This window comes from Colossoma macropomum, unplaced genomic scaffold (genome assembly GCF_904425465.1).
Source record: "Colossoma macropomum unplaced genomic scaffold, Colossoma_macropomum, whole genome shotgun sequence".
NCBI lineage: Eukaryota > Metazoa > Chordata > Actinopteri > Characiformes > Serrasalmidae > Colossoma > Colossoma macropomum.
Genome location: NW_023494793.1, coordinates 37882575 through 37904931, shown reverse-complemented (window position 1 = coordinate 37904931; position 22357 = coordinate 37882575). Strand labels below are relative to the sequence as shown.

At 38.3% G+C, this 22357-nt stretch overlaps 1 protein-coding gene across 1 annotated transcript in view; it reads right to left on the bottom strand.

Moving 5' to 3' along the window:
- Nucleotides 1-5937: 5937 nt before the first annotated feature.
- The window catches only part of kcnd1 (potassium voltage-gated channel, Shal-related subfamily, member 1), a 129940-nt gene continuing 113520 nt past the window's right edge, over nucleotides 5938-22357 (bottom strand). Inside the window, exons 6-8 of the mRNA XM_036579469.1 lie at nucleotides 11164-11259; nucleotides 9887-10125; nucleotides 5938-7902 (exon numbers count right to left, since the gene is read on the bottom strand). Coding sequence (XP_036435362.1) covers nucleotides 7695-7902; nucleotides 9887-10125; nucleotides 11164-11259 — 543 coding nt within the window. The 3' untranslated portion in view covers nucleotides 5938-7694. The remainder of the gene's footprint in view (nucleotides 7903-9886; nucleotides 10126-11163; nucleotides 11260-22357) is intronic.

Here is a 22357-nt window from a genome sequence, read left to right as displayed (position 1 = left end):
TGTTCTAGCTGGGCAGTCTGGTCAGTAAAGTACATAATGCACTTTTCTCTTAGTGTCTGAATCATAATATGGAATTGCAGGGTGTTTTTGAGGTTTTTGAACTACATGTCATCCTTAATCAAATCAGTATATTTAATATTTCCCATTTTGAGGTTGCTGTAAGAATATTATAAGATTATTTCACTTTTAGGTATTTTCACTTGCTTTTTTTGCGTACACTCTTAAAAAATATGGTTCTTCAAGGATTCTTTAGTTATGAAAATGGTTCTATATAGAACCATGAACACTCAAAGGACCCTTCGCATGATTCAAGGGTTCTTTGCATCACAAAAGATTCTTCTTATTGTTGGAGAACGTGCTGTAGATGGTTCTATATAGAGCCTTTTTGAAAAGGGTTCTATATAGCACCAAAAAGGTTCTTCTATTGTTACAATGTCAAGCTTGTTACAATAGAAGAACCCTGTTTGGTGCTATATAGAACCTTTTTAAGAACCATCTACTGCACACTCCATAAATGTGAAGAGCTCTTTCACGATGCAAAGAAAGCTTTAATCATGCCAAGGGTTCTATACTAAAGAGAATGATTCTGTATAGAACCATGAACACTCAAAGGACCCTTTGCATGATTAAAGTGTTCTTTGCATCGCAAAAGGCTCTTCGTATTGCTGGAGAATGTGCTGTAGATGGCTCTATATAGAGCCTTTTTGAAAAGGGTTCTTTATAGCACCAAAAAGGTTCTTTTATTGTTACGATATCAAGCTTGTTATAATAGAACCCTGTTTGGTACTATAAAGAACCTTTTTTAAGAACCATCTACAGCACACTCTCCATCAATCTGAAGAACGCTTTCAGAATGCAAAGAAACCATTAATTATGCAAAGGATCCTTTGAGTGCTCATGGCTCTGTAGAGAACCATTTTCTTTACTAAAGGAACCATCATTTTTAAGTGTGTAGTTAAAGTCTCCTACAATGCACTTTTAATTTCTAGTGAGCGATGCAGATCATTATATCAGCTGTATATTAAAGTGCATTGCGAGTCTCTCGTTACTGAGGCAGAGGAACATCAGTTAATGTTAATAATGTATGTTGAGCCACTGAAAAGGAAACTCAGCCTCTCTACTTTCTGAAGAAACACTACAAGAAACGGCAGCTCCTAAAAATGAAGATCTTACTTCTGCTCATCATGTAACAAACACACTGGCTGTTAACTGAAGGTAACTGGACCAAGACTGAACCAAGGTCATGGACCAAGACTGAAATATGTACCCTTAGTGAGTGTTTTACCTTCTCGTCGTCTTCTGCAGCTTTCTTGATGTTACACTCATGTCTATAGCTACGAATAAAAAGCCAACTTCAACCTCAAAGACAGCTCATTTTGGTTTGTTGATGCGACTGGTGAATGCTGACATAAGGCCAGGGTCCACCAGCAGGCCCAAAGTTTTATTACACACTTCTATAACCTAAGTAGCTCAACCAGTTTGCACTGACGTCCCTGTATTGGCTGAATAATAAGCCTTAGTATGTAATAGGCCTGTGATTTTAAGGAGTTCATGATGAGAAAGTGTTCGAATTCACTTATCGATTCACATGTTTTTAACATTTTTTAGTAAACTACAGTTTTCCTCATATAGCACAAGGCTAATTAACTAAAGGAAGTACAGGGATCCATTTCTGTCACAGCCATACTGGTTACTATGGTAACTGCTGAAGTATTGTTAGCTTGTCTTTACACTATGAACCCTTCATGCAACTTAAGTTGCTTGAAATGTACATGAAACTAAATTGCACTTGAGTTGCATAATGTTAAGCATCTTACAGCTTACTTCCCTGTTGAAAAAGGACAATTAGAAACCATTAGGATTAAAAACTAATGCTATTACTTTCTAATGGGAATTGGATTAAAAGTTTCCAGTGGAGACCACTAGTTTCCTGTGGAACACCTTTAGATCCCAGACACCATTATCAAAAGAGAGAATCAGCCTGTTAAACTATTAGGATCCTTTACATTGTGACATCAACCCATTAAAAATAGCCAAAAGACAGCACCAACCAAAACATTTAATGGTTTCTGTGGGTTTAACAACGGCAATATCGCGTCACATGAACCCATCCAACAACTTACCTTCAAACCATTAAGTTCACTGGATCAATAGAGAAGAAAACTGACTCAAGACTGGTAGTTTTTCAGTTCGTCAGCTTCCTGAAGCCAGAATTTCTGTAACCAGCTGCATTACCTGGCCAGCTAATGCTGCCAGCTGTTTTAACAGCCAACTATGCAGCATTTATTCTTGTTTCTTGTGATTTACGCAGATGTATTCATTATCTCCTCTCTTGATACCGCCTACGTTTACACTGAGCTTGAATTCATTTGGGATCCAAAGGATAAAGATTATTACAGAAAGGAAGATTAATTAGGCCCGCAATGAACTTGTTGTGCTTCTAGGACAGAATCAAGAGCATTAAGTAGGCTATAACTTTAACAGCTATTTTCATGCATTAATTCTCAAAGGTTAAACATGTATACAATAAATAAAAAACTCAAGCATATAGTAAAGAATCCTAAACAAAAGACAGATATAGGCCTACAGATATAGAAAAACTGGCTAAAATGGATAAAAAAGCTGCAAATGTAAAATAAACAGTGTATCAATAATATGAGCTGCTAATTTAGCTAACTAGTGGAGTAATTGAGTGTGTTGTGTGCAACTTTGATTGTTTTTGTATTGTTTCATGTAACTACCAAATTGCTCAGAAATTGTGTTGCAGGCAACTAACAAGTAACTAGCTGCATGTAAGTTTTACCATGTAAAGCCAACATTAGGTCTTACATTCAAGTGCACGCCTTGTACCTAATCATACTTAGTCTGGAGATTCTGACTCCTGACAGGTTCATTTAAAACTAAAAACAGCATAAAAGACAATGCCATCACTCTGCCAGCTTTCCCAATATGCAGCTGGCACCTGACAGCTCATTCCAACTGCTAAATGAAGAGAGCATCTCAGATCTTCAACTGTGTAGTCTATATCAGTGGACAGAAGGCAGAATAAATCAATGGAAGAATTCAGTCAGTCAGCTCACCCACTCATATTGAACTTCTTCCCCACCATATTCTCATATCTGCCATCAGATATTTGCCCAGCATCAGATCTGACTGATTTCTAACTCTACTCATTGACTTTTCTCTCTGATCTTTCCTCTGTATGATCCTCTGTTTAACCCTCTGGGGTCTGAGCACATTTTCTCAGTTTTCGATTTTCTTAAATTCGCCTTTACAGTCTCTTGCATATAACATGATATCCATGTGTTTTATATCAAAATCTTTGTCGCTACTTTAAAAAAGACCGCCTGAGCAACTTCAACAGCTGTAAACTCTTTGTATGCCATACATGTGGACTGAATGAAGAGTGAAGGGTTTCTGACGTGACGGGTCAGACCTTAGTGATTTCTTGAGTGCTCATTGGTCAGATTCACACAAAATGTAAATGGCTACACAAATCCACCAATTACATGGTGAGAGGCAGATCACATGTTTCTCAACCCCTCTTCATAGGGTCATAGCTCTGGATGTGAAAGGACGACTCTACAGATTCAGGAAATATTTGAACTGTATTTCTGTGCTGTATTACTGTACATATAGAGAAACATAGAAACATTGAATTTGAGGCACAGGTGAGTTTGTGGACCCCAGAGGGTTAATTATGTTACTTGTATCTTAACTGGACTCTGCAGTGTGGCTCCCTTTTGGAGTCTTTTCAGTGGTTCTTCCTCATGCTCTTCAGGAGTGTTAAAAAAAAAAACATTTCCACAGTTTCCTCTATATCTTAAACGTTGTTGTCTATAGACTTGTTTGGTGCTCCTGTAGTTCTGCGCTGGAGCTAAGAGGCTAGTGCAGTTTACAAGCAATGAAAGCTTATGTCCACTAATTAGTATTGTGCAAAATACATGCCTAAATCATCTCACACACTTTGGTAGCACTTTATTTGAAGGCCTTCATAGGGACACTGAATAACTTAACTCTAAAGCAATATTTGAACAGCTTGTGTCAGTATTCTGGTCAAGTCAAGTGCTCTTTACTGTCAGTCCTCAATATGACTTACGGTATACATTGTGACGAAATGTTGTTCTTCAGCCCCATGGAGCAACACACAACAGCAGCGCACTACACAATAGTACATAAGATGACACTGGATATTTTCTGAGGTAAATAACATTGTAATAATGTTTATTAATAACACTCTTACAGCATATATAAAGACCTTACAAGGCAGAGGCCTAGTTAAGAACACACTGTGTAGTTTCTATGAAATATGTCTTAAGGCTAAATATCATCTTATGTCATCTTGTGAATACTGATATAGGCTTTTCATGAACACTAAAAGATGATTGCTTGTTCAGTGCTTATGTATGTGTTATTAAGTTGAAGTCTTCAAATGAAGTGTTATCAAGTTTTTTAAAGTAATGTTAAATATTGTTTATGAGGTTCCCTCTCATTTTTGGAGATTTTAGACAGGGGCATTGCCAGCTAGAACACTGCAGACTCCAGTGTAAAACTTAAAAAGCTAACTTTTGATGCCAACCATTCCTCGGCTGATGAAATATGTGTAGGTAAGGGGAAATTATTATTATTACTAGTTTTAAATTTATATATTTATTTAGTTATGTGGTAAAGTTTTCAAGGTCTAAAATCCCAAAAGGAAAAAAAAAATTCTTTACTAAACACAATCACACAACCTTTGCCTTAAAGGTGTCTTAACCAATTTTTCAAAAATGTTTGCATAAAACAGTCGTTGAGATGTCATTGAAGTCGTTGAACGTTATTCAGAGTGGTTTGGTGTGAAATGGTTCATTGTAGGGAAACTTACCAACCGATTTCATTACCATGGTGGTGATGGGAACCAGGGCCCTGTCTCATGAAGCAAAATGTCCATCGTGGAAACATGTCAGTCCTTAATGCAGGGCTGTCTGAGGGAATGAAGTTCACAGGCATTTATTTTGGTTTGCGGCCTTGTCCTTTACGCACAGATGTTTCTCTGCGTTCCCTGAATCTTTTGGTGCAGCGGTTTTAATCAGTAGTATTCCATAAATGTTCTTTTTGCACTGACGTCAGGAAATAGAATAAAACAGATCCAAAGAAAACACAGGGAAAAAAACACCATGCAAAAATAGGTGGGGTGGCATCTTTAGCTGCTCCATTCTCTGCAATCTACACAGTGGTGGTGAAAATATCCATCACAGAAACATGTCGGTCTTTAATGCAGTGTTGTCTGAGGGATCAAAATTCACGGACATTCATTCTGGTTTCCGGCCTTTTCCTTTACGCACAGATGTATCTCTCCAGTTCCTGAATCTTTTGATGATATTATGCACTGTAGAGGGCAAAATACCTAAAATCCTTGCAACTGCTCACTGAGAAATATTCAAACAGCTGGATTTTTTGCTGATGTGTTTTTTGGAGAGTGGTGAGCCTCGATCCATAAAGACTAGGCCTTTAATGGATGCTCCTTTTTTTATTCAAGCATGATCAAATCACCTATTACAGATGTTTTTTGAACATTTTATAGTGTTCCTCATCTTAATTTGCCCTTGTCTCAAATATATTATATTTTTGGAACATATTGGAGGCAGTAATCTCAGTATAAGCATATATTTTCAAAAAACAATGATGTTGATGAGATAAAACACAAATCATTTTGTCTTTGTTCTGCTTTCACTGCTTTGCATTTTTCTTTTTTATTTATGTATTTATCTACCTTCCCAGGAGGATAACGGTGTAGAAAATGTGTTTATTTACCTACTTATCACCACCACTGTGAATTCAGCCTCTCCAGAAATGGACGTTTCACATCAAACTGCTCCGAATGACTTTGTTTATGCAGATTTTTTTAAATTCTCGTACGTGGTCAGTGCTGCGAATGACAACAGACATAAAGTTTACTGAGTTCTGTTCACTTTATTTGTGGAATAGACTATACACCTCTGTGCTTTTCATATCTGACTCTCATTCATCCTCCTACTGCGCGCCGTCCATACAGTCTCTGTATGCTGAAACAAAGGCAGGTGTCCGACCAGCTCCAAGCCCGTCCCCAAATACAACAGGATGGAAAAGAATGAACAAACAAACAATCAAACAAACAAACAAAGATAAACATAACCGTGGAACAATGCCTGTAAACAGAGTCGCAAAATACATTTCTTCATCACAGTCAAGTGCAAGTTCATGTCGTTTTCATGGAAAATGAAACAGTTTGCTTTTACTAAAATAATGACATTTTTATTGCCAGTTTCATTGCTGTTGTGTGCGAATAATTAGCGGTTACATGAACTCTGAGACAAACTAAAATGGAAAATAGTCTGGCAGCACTGATGCACAACCATGAGAAAATGAGACAAGGCCAACCGAACGGACTTAAATAAATCCCAGTTATGAGTTTGGGTGAACCGAATGACCGTGGTCAGTCCTTTAATCCACCTCCGTTCATCATGACATACAGTAAGATGCTGTAAAATCTCTCGGCTGCTATTTACGTCCCAAAGGAGCAAACACGTTTTTTTAAAAAAAAGAAACATACCTACAACGGTATCCATGCATATTTGTGATCAATGTACACAAGTCCTATCCACCAACCTCACTCTCACGCACCTGGAGTCATACACTCGGGCTGAAAGTTTTCCGCAAAGAACATGCCTGAATGTTTTTTTTTTGTTTTTTTTTATTATTATTATTATTATTATTATTTTTCTTTCTTTTTTTATTTGTTATTGTGCACTTTTGGTGCAGCGGTTTTGATCAGTAGTATTCTATAAATGTTCTTTTTTTTTTCACTGATGTCAGGAAATAAAAGAAAACAGATCCAAAGAAAACAGAGGGAAAAAAATCACCATGCAAAAATAGGTGGGGTAGCGTCTTTAGCTGCTCCATTCTCTGCAATCTACTGTACAACGACATGCATGTCTGAGTAGGGTGGGTCCAACAACTCACTCTGTCTTGCTCCCTCTCTTTTTTTGTTGTTGTTGTTGTTTTGGTAAGGTTGGAAGATGCATGTGAAGTATGATACAAATTATGATACATATATACTGCCCTGCTGAATCTCAACTGTAGTTTCCATAGATTTTCGCAAACCTATTGCAGAATACAGTATTCGCACGTCTCTCCGTAAAGATGTCTCTATATAGGAATATAATGTTTGTGTTCGTACTCTTTATAATCTCTCCCTGCAGTTGTACACATACTAAACATATAGGCATTGATTCCTGTTTGCATATCTGGTAAAGTAAAAGGCCTTCAGTGCCACCATGACTGTGTAAGGGCATATCTAACAATACAGTGTGACTGACCATGGCGTCCAATTTCCGAACCAAAAAAAAAGTGAAATTCTCTTTCTTTCGTTTACCCTTTCTCGTCCAGAGTCAACAGTGAAGGTCTGCGAAAGAATCGTAGTCCAGTAAACTCCCGACAGAAGAGTCCCTGTTGGTTTCGGCTCTGTTCTTTCCCACCTCGTCTGCCGCTGCTCTGCTTTGTTGGGGTAGCTCTGGGTCTGGATGAAGACGTTGCCGGGTGCTTTTTTCGGAGGATGTTGCTTTGTTGTTTGTTGTTTTCTTTTGGGAGGGCGGTGTATCTGGACGTCTGGCAGGAGAAGCCCCCTCCTTCCTCTTTGTGCGGTGGGGGTAAGCCCGTGTGCTTGGAGAGGGGGGTTATAAGGAGGAGATCTTGACGGCCTCCTGGGTGTAAGAGGAGGTGCTGCGGGAGTTGCGCAGGATGCCCGGCACGGCGGGCGATGGCGGCAGGCTCTCGTCCGGCGTGTTGGCGGGAGGTGTGGGGATGCTGATAATGGCCGCTGTGTAATCTCGCTGCTCACAGTTTAACTTGAGGTCCTCCGTCCTGGCGTTCAGGCTGGAGCGGCTGGTGAGTGAAACACACAGAAAAAGTTCTATTATGTTCTTTAGAACCTTCAGTTACTCTTTTTCAAGGTTTAATTTGATCACTGGTTGGGGGGGACGAGGGGGACATGTCCCCTATACTTTTTTAAAGTAAGCAGTTTTAGGGGTCGTGGGACGGTTGTCAAAAAAAGGACAAGAGTTGGAAAAAAGCTGTCAGATATCAGTTATTATATAGCTGTCAGTTATTTTCATTCATATTAAAACTTTAATTAAAACCAAAACAGATTGTAGATTGTTGTTTCAGTTAGTTATGGTCAGTAAGAGCAAATAGAAAGGAATACTGACCTGCCCTGCATGTATGGGTGACACTTTATTTTGAGTGGTCCTTTTTAGATGAAACAAACTCTTAACGGACTCTCAGTAACATGTCAAAAACATATGAGGGTTAGGATTAGGTTTTGGGTTGAGGTCAAGGTTAGGTTTAGGATTAGGGCCAGGGTGAGGATTAGGATTGGGTAAGGTTGGTAAGGTTAGGTTTTGCATAATGGAAGTAACATATTAACAATTCATCTACTTAATGTAAATAATGTATCAACAGAACATCTACAAGATATTTACTTCAATGTGTTCAGATGCTTCACTGCTGATACCTCACTGATATGTTGTTAATGTGTTACTGATACTCTGTTAAGAGTTTATTAATCATCTATAAAGGACCACTCCAAATAAAGTGTTACCACGTTTTCAAATGTTCATTAAAAGTGTGCACTGAGCTTGACTGTGTATTCCACAGTTTAGAAGTATAGTATCTGAACGAGGCCTCTCCATGTTTTCTGTATTTTACAGAAGGTATTTGCAGAAGGTCAGTATCTGCAGATCTAAGATCACGGGTTGGAACATGAACAGACAGACATTCTGTGAACAGGTGAACAGGTGCTTTAATGTCATTTAGAGCCTTAATAACTGATGGCAGAACTATAAAATCTATCCTGTGTGGTCAGATGCTTCACTACTGCTGCACTTTTTAAAGTGTTACTGATATTACTGATACTGATGAAGAGTTTATTAATCACCTATAAAGGACCACTCCAAATAAAGTGTTATTCATGTATGCAGCAAATGGAATGGTTGTTTTCAACACTTCTTTACTGGCATGTGATTTTTTGTTTACCTATGCAGCACAGTTACTAGTTGTCCTTATTTCCACTCATTTATTATTACATTTATAATTCTTAAAGTATTTTGCTACACATATGTCTATCAGATTAAGAATTGTGACACAATGGAAAAAAGTTACCATTTTTCTGCAGGTTTTACTGCACAGTTTCTATTTATTTGCACAGTTCAACACATATATTTTTATTTCTGTTCCCAACATATATGTTAATTTTAGCAAACAAACAGTAAGCGTGCATAAAATGTGCAGAAATGTGTTCTCTGAGGATTTTTGAGGATTCAACAAAACATGTAATTTGGCCAGGGGTGCCCAAACCTTTGCATCTGACTGCACATGTTTGGATGGTATCAACTTGCAAAAGTGATTTCATACTGTAACAGCAGATACTGGGCCTCTTATCTGGAAAGACGGAGCTCACGTAGTAGATTCTCCATTGCTGTGAGTTACCACTAGGCGGTGCTATTATACTGGGCTAATTTACACTCATCCAGTAAAGTCTACACTGCTTAACCACCTTTATTAAAATTAAGGGTTACATAGACAAACAGATGTTTCTTTGTTTGGAAATGAAATATAATCACTGTATAATTACTAATAGATTATAGACTAATTGCAGTTATCACAGCAAATTAGTTTCATTTATTTATTTATCAAAACACATCCATTCCACTGATTTCTGAATGTCTCATAAAAATCTTCAAAAGAAATTTAAAGGTAAAGATCTTCCACAAATTATTAAGTGTGGCTAGAGTGAGCGCTGTAGTAGTGATAGCTGGAAATCACAGTATCAGTGATATGACACCAGATGAGTGGTGCTTTAGTGACTTACCTCTGGTGGCCAGTCGAGCTTTTCTGCACCTGCAGTGTGTCCAGCTCCTGAACGCTGCCACGGCTGACCGACACAGTTGAGTTGGCCAGTCTGATGGCTCTCCTCTTCGCCCTGCGCGGACAGCAGGATGAGGACACCCCCTGCTGGCTGGATAGGGAAGTGCTGCGGCTGGTGCGGTAGCCCACCGACTCGGTCATGCACATCTCGCTGTAGGTCAGCTCGTCTGTGAACTCATGGTTCTGCAGAAGGAGAGACAGTAGTGACATTAGATGGGTTCTCAGACTTTTACCACACTGACCACCTTTGATGATCATTTCCAGGCAGAAAGCACCACTGAAAAGGCAACATTTGTGTCTTTGCTGCATGTGAATTATACAGAGCCCAAACTGAAGACTTAAAAAATGAAACAGAATTTTAAATTGACAAGTGTAGCCATATTATTAGACATGATTTGATACAATATTATCTATCTTTGTGATTTGCTTCACAAGATATTTTCCAAATGTACACATTATCTTAAATTGGGTGAATTCATCTGACTTTCAAGATCATTGCGGTTTGATAGGAATGTTTAAACCATCAAATGCAATATTAACCTGACTGAGTTAGATGTTGTTTGACCTCCAACATCATTTAGTTTATATATCTTAAGCATTTAAGTTTAAAAATTATATTTCATGTTAAACATTTTGTCAATAGCTCAGATTTTGAAGGGGAATCTTTCACAAATTCTGCATAATTAAATGAATAAAATGTAAACAAAGTCATTCAGAGTGGTTTGATGTGAAATGCTCAATTCTAGAGCAGCCAGAATAGTTCACAGTGGTAGTGATGGGAACCTTCACAGAAGATTATTACATGAAACTGAAAACAGGCCTGGAATATTGTTTTATGATAGTTTTAAGAAAGGTTTTTCACGTAAAACATAGTCCTGCAGTGCTTGACTACCAGGTTTAACTTTAGAACAAACTGGGAGTCCCAAAGACTGGAAGGAGAAGATCTGATACGCTGCTTTCATTTTGAAAGATTCCACATAAGCATAGCTGTTTGTATGGTTTGTTAACCTTTCATTTTCTGAATTGTCTACTAATTCCACCACGTCAAATCCCTCACACACTTGGCTGATGAATGTATTCTAATTCGCATACTGTTTCTCTTCAGAGAGTGAACACTTTGCCACACCTCTGTGTCTGGCCATTGTACATTTATTGCTTTGGCATTTGGTGCTTAAGGCCGCCTTGTGCCCTTTTAAACATGAACCTGAGCAGAGCCCTCACCGTGGTCTTCTCCAGGCAGTGTAACAGATGGTGGTGTTGGTGTTCGAAGGACGACCTGTTCTTCAGACACAGAGCAGCGCTGTCACTGTCGTGATCCTGAAGAGAAAAAGACACATTAAGACATAAGATATATATGTAAACAAAGCTAATACACTGCTGGCACTGTAAACACAGGCTCACAGGGCATCTCAGAGAAGCTGAGTTAGCTGATCTACGACCATTTTCTCCTCATATTAATAAAATAAGACATAAAACTCAATTTTACATTGAAAAAGTGATGCAATCATTTTACTTCATTCAGATAAATACATCATTTCCACATAAATAAAATATAATTGAATGTAAAATACTCAGGAGTCTGGATAGGGAGTGGAATTTTACCCATTTTCAGAGCAGAAGACACAAGAAAAGACATGTTGGATTGTTGGAATATCTTACAACTTAAGTAACTAAGTAATATTTCACCAATGTTATCTACTGTATACTTTAACCCTCTACTGCACACATTATAAGAGCAAAAAATATGTTCAATTCACTTTACTTGCATAAAATGATCCTTGATTTATTTTTTCAGACCCGATTATCAAATTCAAAAACATTAAAATAATAATAATAATAATAATAATAATAATAATGTGTACATGGGTGCTTTTGGAGTATGTTGCCTTGAGGCAACATTGTGCGACAATGAGAAGAAATGATATAGAGCTGTGTTCCCTTAAGTGGTGGCTTGTGACTGGCTAAATCCATTCCACTGTCTTGCAGTGTTGCTTCTAGGCACCAAACATATTTCTGCAAATTCACATAACAAAAAAAATTCATACTGAACATTAAAAAAAAGGTTTAAATGTGTCCACTAAGAGATAGTATGACCAAACACATGCTTTTTATTGACTTACTGAAACTCCCTTTATTTCTAACCCTATCATTGTCTTTAAATATGTATAACATTATTATAAAGTGAGCAAAATGAGTTTGTTGCCCTGAGGCAACATCGTGCAATAGAGGGTTAAGTACTTTGTCTGCCATTGCAGAAATGTGTCACTCAGACAAACGCTATCCTGACCATCGGAAGGCTGGGGCTGTTTTTATTTCATTCCCAAAGCGGACAAAGTTTTAGATTAATCTTTGGCAGGAGTCAGTAACCCAAACGTCAAGAAGACCCATTTTGTCCTTTTCAACAAAAATCAAACCACCTTGGGAGCCGCAATATTTTATGTCCATTTTATTGAAGTAAAGTTTTACCATCTTGGCTGTAAATATGTCTCAGTATGTGCTGATGTACTAGTATAAGTAAAAGAGCCACATGTTGTCGACCCCTGATCTATGGGAAGACCACACTCACAGCTCAATAGAAAACACTACAACCCAGCAGCTCCAAGATAACCTTTATCTGGGTTTCTGCATTTGCTAATACTGATTTTAATATGATATCTAACGATCTAATGTTACAGAACAACATTAAGATCCACTCAGTTAGGTGGGTAAGAAAATGCAGCACCATAGATCCTAAAAAAAACAACAACAAAGAGACCTCATCTCACACCTGTTTGGAAAGAACTGCACTGGCTACCTGTATCATTCAGGATAGATTCTGCTACCAGTTTTTAAGGCTCTAAATGACCTTAAAGCTCCTGTCTTCTGTTTATGTTCCAGCACATGACCTTCTAGAAATACCTTCTGTAAAATACAGAAAACATGGAGAGACTCTTTCTGATGTTAAACTGTGGAATAGACAGTGAAGCACAGTGCACACTTTTAATAAACATTTGAAAATGTTTCTCTTTAATTTAGCATTTAATTAAAATTCTGCCTCTCTTTTGGTACCTGTCTTTTCAATTGAATCTGTCTGCCTTATATAATCTAAATTGAATACTCATAATTTCTTCTTGCTGTTAAACTTTATCACCTGTTTGTAAAACACTTTGAAATGTTAATTATTAAGTTAGATTGGTAGATTAAACAGGACTGTATAGTGCTCACATCTGCAATTAAAACACTGTGTAACGATAAACATTAATGCATTTATATGTGGCATCATTTGTATTGTTTCATTAAACTTTGCTAAACGATGTTGTGTAACCTTGCATCTCCAGTGTTACCTTTGATGTTAGCTTTAGCATCAGCTCTTGTGAAGCTATGTATTGAAATGTAGGTATATATATATATATATATATATATATATATATATATATATATATATATATATATATACACACAACTTTAATGTCAAGTCGCCAAAAAATAAACCCCTTAAAAATAACCTGAGAATAAACTTGGGGCCTGTTGACTTGAAACTCACTTATAATAAAAGCCAATGGGCACTTGCTGAATTTGTAAATAACAACATATGAATAAATATGTGAATTTATTATAATTAATAACAAATTACCACCAGTTCTTCCTTCTTGAAACCCAGAAAGAAAGTATGGTAGAAATGTAGAGCTTACATTAATTCTTTGACTGAAAACAGGCTCTACAAAAAACAGTGACTGAACTGTGAGAAAGGTAAGCCTGATCGCTATCAGCTAATATTGCCTGTTTCCATTGCCGGAGTGGGTAACTGGGAGCGTTGGGAGTATTCCCAGTGGGCCGGTAGTGTTTTGAGCTGGTTGCTGTGAGCTAGTGTACACTCGCGTATATAAGCAAAAGAACGCTCAGATGAACTATAAATGTGTGTATGTGTTATGATTAAGGGGTTATAACAGTGGCCCCCACCTTAAGTGGTCCAGCCCTAGCTTGCTGATTGTAACACTCTTGTACAGTGGATAGAGATTAGATGAAGCTGAAGTTAATGTCTTTTTCTCATTTCCCGTCCTACCTTTTAAATGACCAGAGCCCACCAGGAGGCCCGAAGTTTTATTATACACTTCTATAACCTAAGAGTAGCTCAACCAGTTTGCATTGAAGTCCCTGTAGTTACTGAATAATAAGCCTTATTGTGTAATAAAGCAGGGATTTTAGGCTGGGAATGTGCTCTAAATGTGTCTATGTTCACATTCTGTCAGTTCTCACTGTACTGAATATCTACATGAAGCCAGTTTATTTTTGAATAATTCTATATTTCCATATGTACTCCTCTAAGTGCTTCTAAATTGTCCTTTGTGCTTCTGATCATTTTAGTCAACCAGATGGCCTGAGTTGGAAATTTGATGAACATGGCAGAAATAAGTAAAAGAAAAGACAGAACTGATGATGATGTAATATATCTTATTAATGTGGAAATGATGTACACATTTGAATGACGTCAATGCAATGCATTACTTTAATAGCAGAAATCAGTTCTCCAGCTCTGAAGTTCTCCAGGACAAGCAGCTCTGATCTATTTAAAGACACTTTTATCTATTTGTAGGCTTCAGAGGATCATTTCCGTGGTCTCGGGTGCTAAAATTAGCTGACCTTTTCTACACAACCTCTGAGGCAGTCAAAGAGAATACATGCATTTAAAAATACATTCACAGTTCATGCTGTTTGTTAGACTTGCTCTTCAGTAGCACGATGCCTGGCACTAATATTGATTCAATAGTCACAAGAAAATTGTCAGCAATTAATCACACCATTTTGGATCTTTTTTCATTCACTGGAGAAAGTTATTAAATGTAGGGTAACACTTTGCTGAGCTATATGATACCTACATACGTTTCTAATGGAAACTAACAAACGCATATAACACATTATAAGGACTTAGATCAACATGTATAGTCAAAAAGTTGTCTTTTGCCAACTTTGATGCCATTTCACCTCAGCAAGTGTTATGATAACTGACATATGTTGGAAAAAAGCCTTCATAACTTCTATATAGGTTTATATCAGTTATTATAAAGGTTTATAAATGTGTTCTGTAGCCTTAAGAACACTGAGCTTCAGTAAGTGCTGCTGAAGTGAATTTAGTTGATTCAGTTGTTACTGCCAAATGTAAACTGATAGACAAAACTTTGCTAACAAACTATACACTATATATCCAAAAGTATCTAGACACCCTATCCAAATAGTGAATTCAGCTACTTTAAAGTGCACCATCGAGTGTGTACACACAGCTTATATAGTCTCCATAGAAAAGCTTCGCTAATAGAATGGGATGCTTTGTAGTAGTCACACATGAGCCTAAGGTCACCATGCCCAATGCTCTGAGTTGGTAGAATACTCTGAAAAAGTAGTGATGGCTTAATACGTTTAAATAAATGTGTTCAGTATTATTTTAGACGGGTAGATTTGCAGTTAACCATCTTTGATGGTGTTTCTCTTAAACATTATATGCATATTTTCTTATTAATATATAAGTATTCTAAACATATTCTCCAATAAATATAAAAGGTAACTGTATTCTGAGGACTCACAACCTAATCGATCTAATGTCAGACCTAAAGTCTTCTGTATGTTTTTTCTTGTTTTTATCAGACAGCATCTGCCCCAAAGCTCTGCGCACTGTGCTTTTGTTTCAGGTCAAGGTGCTTTATCATGACTGCTGCTGTGGGCCTGGCGGAGCCCAATCAGAGGCTTATCTTATCTAGGATGTGGAGGACGGTCCACTCGGAGTGGTTCCGGCATCTGAGGCCCACTCTGCTCCGCAGGGGCCTCAGGAAGTGTCTCATCAGCGGAAAAGCAACCGCACTTTCACCCGATAAGATCATCAATAATCAAGCCTCAGAACAATTAGTGTTTTTTATGAGTTTGAAAGTTGCTCTATAAGGCCCAGCAACATGGTTCAGATGTTTAGGAGGGGTCATAGGAGACGCTTTGCAAGAGTTTCATCACGTAGCACAGGAGAAGAGTAGGAACATAGAGCAATTTCACTTCCTAAATGAGAAAAAGAGTCACCCTAATCCTCTGGAAAGTCCAGGTAAACACACAGAGAGGTGCTGCTGTGATGGATGGAGCCACAGACAAACGCTAAAGGAATATCAAACATCTCAGGCCTGCAGCCTCTATAAAGCGGTTTCTTTTGATCTGCATATGTTAGAGTTTCATCTGCTCTTAAACAACTAGCTAAACTTTTTTTTTCATACATTTTCCACCTTTAATCTTGTATTTATTGTTCTCTTCATAATGTGATTTCTTAATGATGTATTTATTTTGATATGTAGAAAACATCTAAGCTGCATTTTTTGGGGGGGTCATGAGCTAGCAAACATATGAATATGAGTATGAATATGAATATATCTAACTCTTCAGTTGTCTTATATTGTTACTTTGATTCAATCAGTTAACAATGGGGAACCCTCAGGGCCTTCTAGGCCTTCAGACAACATCTGATGATTTCTGTGAAATAAAAGAAAATGCATGTCTGTAATTTTTAGTTCATATTTATGTTTGAGTTCACGTTTACTTGTTGTATTTATACTCTGCAGCATTTACATTAGTAATACATTGTTGTGCTTTAGTGGTTAAATTCTTCAAATGGCTGACAGAAAATTGTCCAATCATAATTTTTCCCTGTCATATCTAAGTAGATACAGCCAAATTATTCCATTTCCATTTCTTTTCCATTGATTAGGACTTCAGGAATTGAAATGAAGGCCTAATGTGTCAGAACCACTAATATAATTAGAGAGTGACTTTTGATTTACAATAGATGGGATTAATTTTGTGAGAGGAAATGTCATTCTAGGCTTTGTGGAAGTCTTAGGTATGTCACTGAGTGCAAACACAAGTGGTAGCCTGATCAATGCATTTCAGTCACTTCTTAGAAATGCAAAACAGTGCTAGAGGCTTCATGCTAGGGCTCTTTACTGAAAGAGTGGCTTTAAAACTGTTACATTTAAGGCCACATATATGTTAATATATCTGTTATAAGCTTCAAATAAACATACGTTTTCAAATATCCATATTTAATCTAGAATGGCCAAAAATGTTAATGTTCGACATTAACTTAGCGCTAACATACTCAGCAATCTCATAGGGGTAGTAGAAATTAGCATTAATGGAAAGGTTCAAATTGCGCAGTTACCTAGAAACTCAGTGCCTCCATCAATAAAGCCAGCATGAAGCTTCTTTTATACAGTGATAGGAAACATGGTTGCTCGCAGAAAAGTCCAATTTCACATGCAAACACTTTATTTAGATAGTCCACTTTAGATGCTTTGTAGATACTTAATTTACTTTCAAGTTACATTCAACTAAATATCTACTCAATTGACCATGATTTTCTCTAACTCTAAACCTACTCTAATCCTAACCTTAACCTCAACCCAAAACCTAAACCCAACCCTCACACTAGTCCTAGCCCTAACCCTGGTCCGAATCCTAACCCCACCACTGTGTAGAATCAACTGAAATTCAACAGATAGTTTGTTACCAATTTGAACATCTGCAGAGAACCTATAGGGGACAATAGTGGACTATGCAAATGAAGTGAGAGCGTAGCTTTATTAGGGAAAATCCAGTGATCAGAGTCATCACAGGCAGGGGTCAGAACACGATACACAGGAGGCAGAGCTATCATTCAAAAACCAGGAGACAAAGTGAGGGTCTAAACAGAGGAACAAGCTGACAAAGAAAGGTTCAGTACAGGACACAGAGACTTTGCAACTAGCTGGCCAATCATAGCAATTTGTATGTGACTTCAAGAGTCCATGGAATGAGCTGCACGTGTGTCGTTATTGAGGGGTGGAGCTAGGGAGCAGCATAAGCTGGAATGAGCCATTCCAATTCCAAAGAGTCTCTCTAGGTGGGGAGACCTGTGATAATATGACCAAAGCAGACATGCATGCAGTCTGACTCTGACAGTAGATTTTTTTTACCAGACAAAGGAAACAAAGAATGTATCATTGACAGTATGTTAGATAGGGTTAACTCTAAGTGCTACATAACCAACATGTTAGGTTCATAGTAGTTAGCAAATAATTTTACAGTGCTAACTGAATGATAAGTCTTAGGATCCGCTTGACATCAAAATTGTCCCTTTTGACCTTGTGTCAATGGTCATATTAGGCACAATTCATCATATCATTTAAAAGACAAACTTGGTGTTTTCCTCATGACACCTGTTTCACTTGGAAATGTGGCATCACACTTACATGAGGTAATTGGACATGCCTCTCCAAAATCATGGGCATCTATATGGAGTTGTACCAGCTATAATAGCCTGCATTCTTTTGGGAAGGCTTTCCACAAGAGTTTGGAGTACATCTTCTGTGCAAAATGTGCATATAATTGTCTAAACTGTCTTTGTATGCTGAGGCATCAACATTACCCTTCACTGGAACTAAGGGGCTCAAACCATTTTAAATGGCCCCAGCCCATTATCCCTCCTCCACCAAACTTTACTGTTAGCACTATGCATTCCGGTATGTAGCATTTTCCTGGCATCCATTAAACTCAGTTTCTTTCAGCAGACTGACACATAGCGTGATTCACCACTCCAGAAAACATTTCCACTGCTCCAGAGTCCAGTGGCAGCGTGCTTTCCATCACTTCAGCGGATGCTTGGCATTACACTTAGTGACTTTAGGCTTGTGTACCGCTGCTCAGGCATGGAAACCCATTTAATGAGGCTCCTGACACACAGTCCTTGTGTTGATGTTGCTTCTGGAACTCTGTAGTGAGTGATGCAACAGAGGATTGGCAATTTTTACACTACATGCTTCAGCACTCGGCAGCCACACTCTGTGAGTTTGCATGGTCTACCACTTTGTGAGCTATTGTAGCCACCTAGATGTGTGCATTTCACATTATTAGCACTTACAGTTGATAAGGGCAGAAATTTCACAAACTGACTTGTGGCAAAGGTGGCATCCTATGGCAGTGGTAGGTTTAACCTCTTATCGACCAGGTTTGTCCATCTGAATTTACATGACCAAGTCGTAAGGCAAATTACTCAGTAACTACATGAAATAACTGTCCATTTTTATTTTATTTATTTATTTATTGTAAAAGCTCCCCTCAAATTAACAGAACATGTGTTTTATGATCATATACATATTGCTATATGCTTACAATTTACTGCTGAAAGCCAAAAATCTTAGACGCCCTGTGTATTTTTTAATAAAAATAATTTTACAGAGCAGATCACTGAAGAGACGCCATCTGTTTATAGTTTATAGCCCAGATTTGTGGAAAAATGGGTCGACTTTAAGTAGAAAAGTTCAACTTCGTTTATTATAAAGGTTTAAAATTACATTTTATGTCTATTTGACTGAAAGAAGACAGTTACAGTTCTCAAATGACACCCACCTTTTGCATGTAGCTTATGAAATATGAAAGTTATGAATAATATGACCAAGTGCATTTTGGAACCACCGGTGGTTCTGAGGAGTTGAAAAGGTTAAATTCAACCAGAGTCCCTAAACTAAGAAATACAAGTAGAACATCCTGCGGCACTATTTGCAAATTAAGAATGCGGTTTCGATTTGTCCTTTTGCAGCTTATTACAATCATTAGCGCAAGAAAATATAGTGCGGAGGGGAAAATGCGGCCTTCGGCACAAAGCAAGGCTGGAAAATTGAAGTTATTTCTATTTGTCACCATCATCCTTTTTCTCCCTAATCGGGCGACCTGTAGCGGACTGCGCTGCCCCTTAATTGTAATTACTTTGGTAATAAGTCCAATTTCATTGCAAGCCACTACAGGGTGCACTTTATAAGCCTAAATGCCTCTGCAGCACTGGGTACGGCCTCCCTGCAGCGGATCCTCTACCAGTATTAACCCATCAATCAGTGACCACTCCATTGTTAAGAAGTGCTGATGGGGATGTCACATTAACGACACTATTTTCCCTGTAGAGACAAGAGATCTAGGCCGCGGACCACAGAGCTAGCAATGATTAACATCTACACAGGTTGGGCTGCCTTTAAAAATGTATGCGTCAAACGGCCGATCTCAGGCTGTGCTGCGGCGATAGAGGGGTGTTAATGCACACCTGGAGGTTGTGCAGGGTTTCAGTCTATTTAAGACTAAAGCGTGTGATTAAAGGAAAAGTTTGGCAAAAAATCAAATGGACACATTTTTCCCCTTAGCCCAAAATATAGTCGATCTGGGAAGATGTCTGATGTCTGAAGTTTGCAGCTTTAGTTTTGCACTTTTACCTAATGAAGTCTACTAGTTTTGCAAATTAGCACTGCGCAGACTGCATGTCTAGATCATCACACACTTGCCTCAAATTATGTACATCGATCAGGCATAACATTATGACATCCAGCCAACAGCGTCCCGTGGGCAGCGTCCTGTGACCACTGATGAAGGACTAGAGGATGACCAACACAAACTGTGCAGCAGCAGATGAGCTATCAGCTCTGACTTCTACAAGGTGGACTGACAAGGTAGGAGTGTCTAATAGAGTGGACAGTGAGTGGACACAGTGTTTAAAAACTCCAGCAGCACTGCTGTGTCTGATCCACTCAGACCAGCACAACACACACTAACACAGCTACCACCACATCAGTGTTACTGCAGTGCTGAGAATGATCCACCACACAAATAGTACCTGCCCTGTGAGGGTCCAAGGGGGTCCTGACCACTGAAGAACAGGGTAAAAGGGGGCTAACAAAGTATGCAGAGAAACAGATGGACTACAGTCTGTAATTGTAGAACTACAAAGTGCACCTATATAGTAAGTGGAGCTGATAAAATGGACAATGAGTGTAGAAACAAGGAGGTGGTCATGTTATGTCTGATCGGTGTATCTATAAATATGGACAGAAGTACACAGCATGGCTAAAAACAGTACCAGCTGCCGTACTGAACCCTGCCCACTTCTATAGATAACATAACACGTCATATTTGCATTACCAGTTAGCCACATTGGCGTTGTAAATCCAATGCAAAACTAAAGTGTCACGTGACGGTCAGGGACCGGACTCAAGTACAGAGAGGAAAACCCGTGAGGAGGATCTTAAAACTGATAAGTGAAAATTACATAAAAAACAGACTTATTTATTCACCTTCTCGGTAGTTCTACAATATGATGGGGTATAATACGTAATGATGTGGGGACAGTGAGTGTGTTGTGTACTGTTGGAGGGGAGTTACTCCCAGCTGGATTTGAACCAGCGACCAGTGAAAAATGGCATCACACAAACAAAGGATTAAGTCAAGAAACCAACTAAACTGACCATTTTCTTTTTTTCCCTTTTTTTCCTTGTCTTAAATCAAAACAATGTTTCTTTCTCCTTCTTTCCTTTTTCTCTTTTCTCCTCTGTCTAAATAGCTTAGAGCAGTGCTCTGTTTTCTCCTCTTTGTTTGTTTTCCCTTTTTACCCTTTTCTTCTCTTTAGACACACCTGGGCTAAAGTATCGTGCTGGTCACCCCTCTACAAATGTGTGACAAGAGTGTGCTGTCTGCTACAGCCTTAAATGCCAGTACCAACAGGTGCGCCTGGTTGGCACTGATTACCCCTTGGTATTCTGGGATTTTGAGTCTCCCGGAGTGACCGTGCCTTGCCGCCATCGCCCTCTGCTAGCAGCCGGCAGCACAGGCTGACCCTTTACATAAAGAAGCCAATTTTTGACACCAAACATGTCTTGACTAATTAAAGGGGGAAATTACACAGTATAAATGAAATTATCAGCCAAAATATTCCTTTAAGAAAGAAAATCCAAATCATTTCATGATATCTAATTAATGCAAGCCCAAGCATTCATATTGGCAACATTCATATTGGTGTGCTTAGTTAACAGAATATGTGAGGTCATGTGTTATATCATAGCACACAACCTTGCGTGTTTTTATGCTTTTATTCAGCAGTTCTACAAAATAAAGAAAAACATGAAGTGAAGACGCCCCAAACATTGTATTGCATAAGCCTTAATATTAGTAATTCCTTCCACTAAAAGTGGTTCCTTTTAAAGATAAAGCCATAAAACAGTCAGCTCAGCTTTTTCAACATTTGCCAGATAAGCATGAATGTCGTTTGGGTTTACTTGCATTGTGAGAAGCAGAAAATGCAACCAACATCTAAGACTGAACTTTGGAGGTGTGAAAAATATCCCTGCAGATTTCTCTGAAAAACTGAAAGCAAGTCTAAAAGAATAGGAGACGTAATAACGAACAACACAGGGTGCCATACTAAAATTTTTGATATTAGTTGTTGATTTAGTTGTTGAGGCTTCTGGTTAAGAAGCCAAATATTGTATCAAACTTGCTTTAATATTGGCAATTCCTTCCACCAAAAAGCCACCCTTTGGCGTCACAGATAGAGCCATAAAACTGTTTCAATATCAATTTCAGCTCAGCTTTTACTGTATTTACCAGTTTAAAG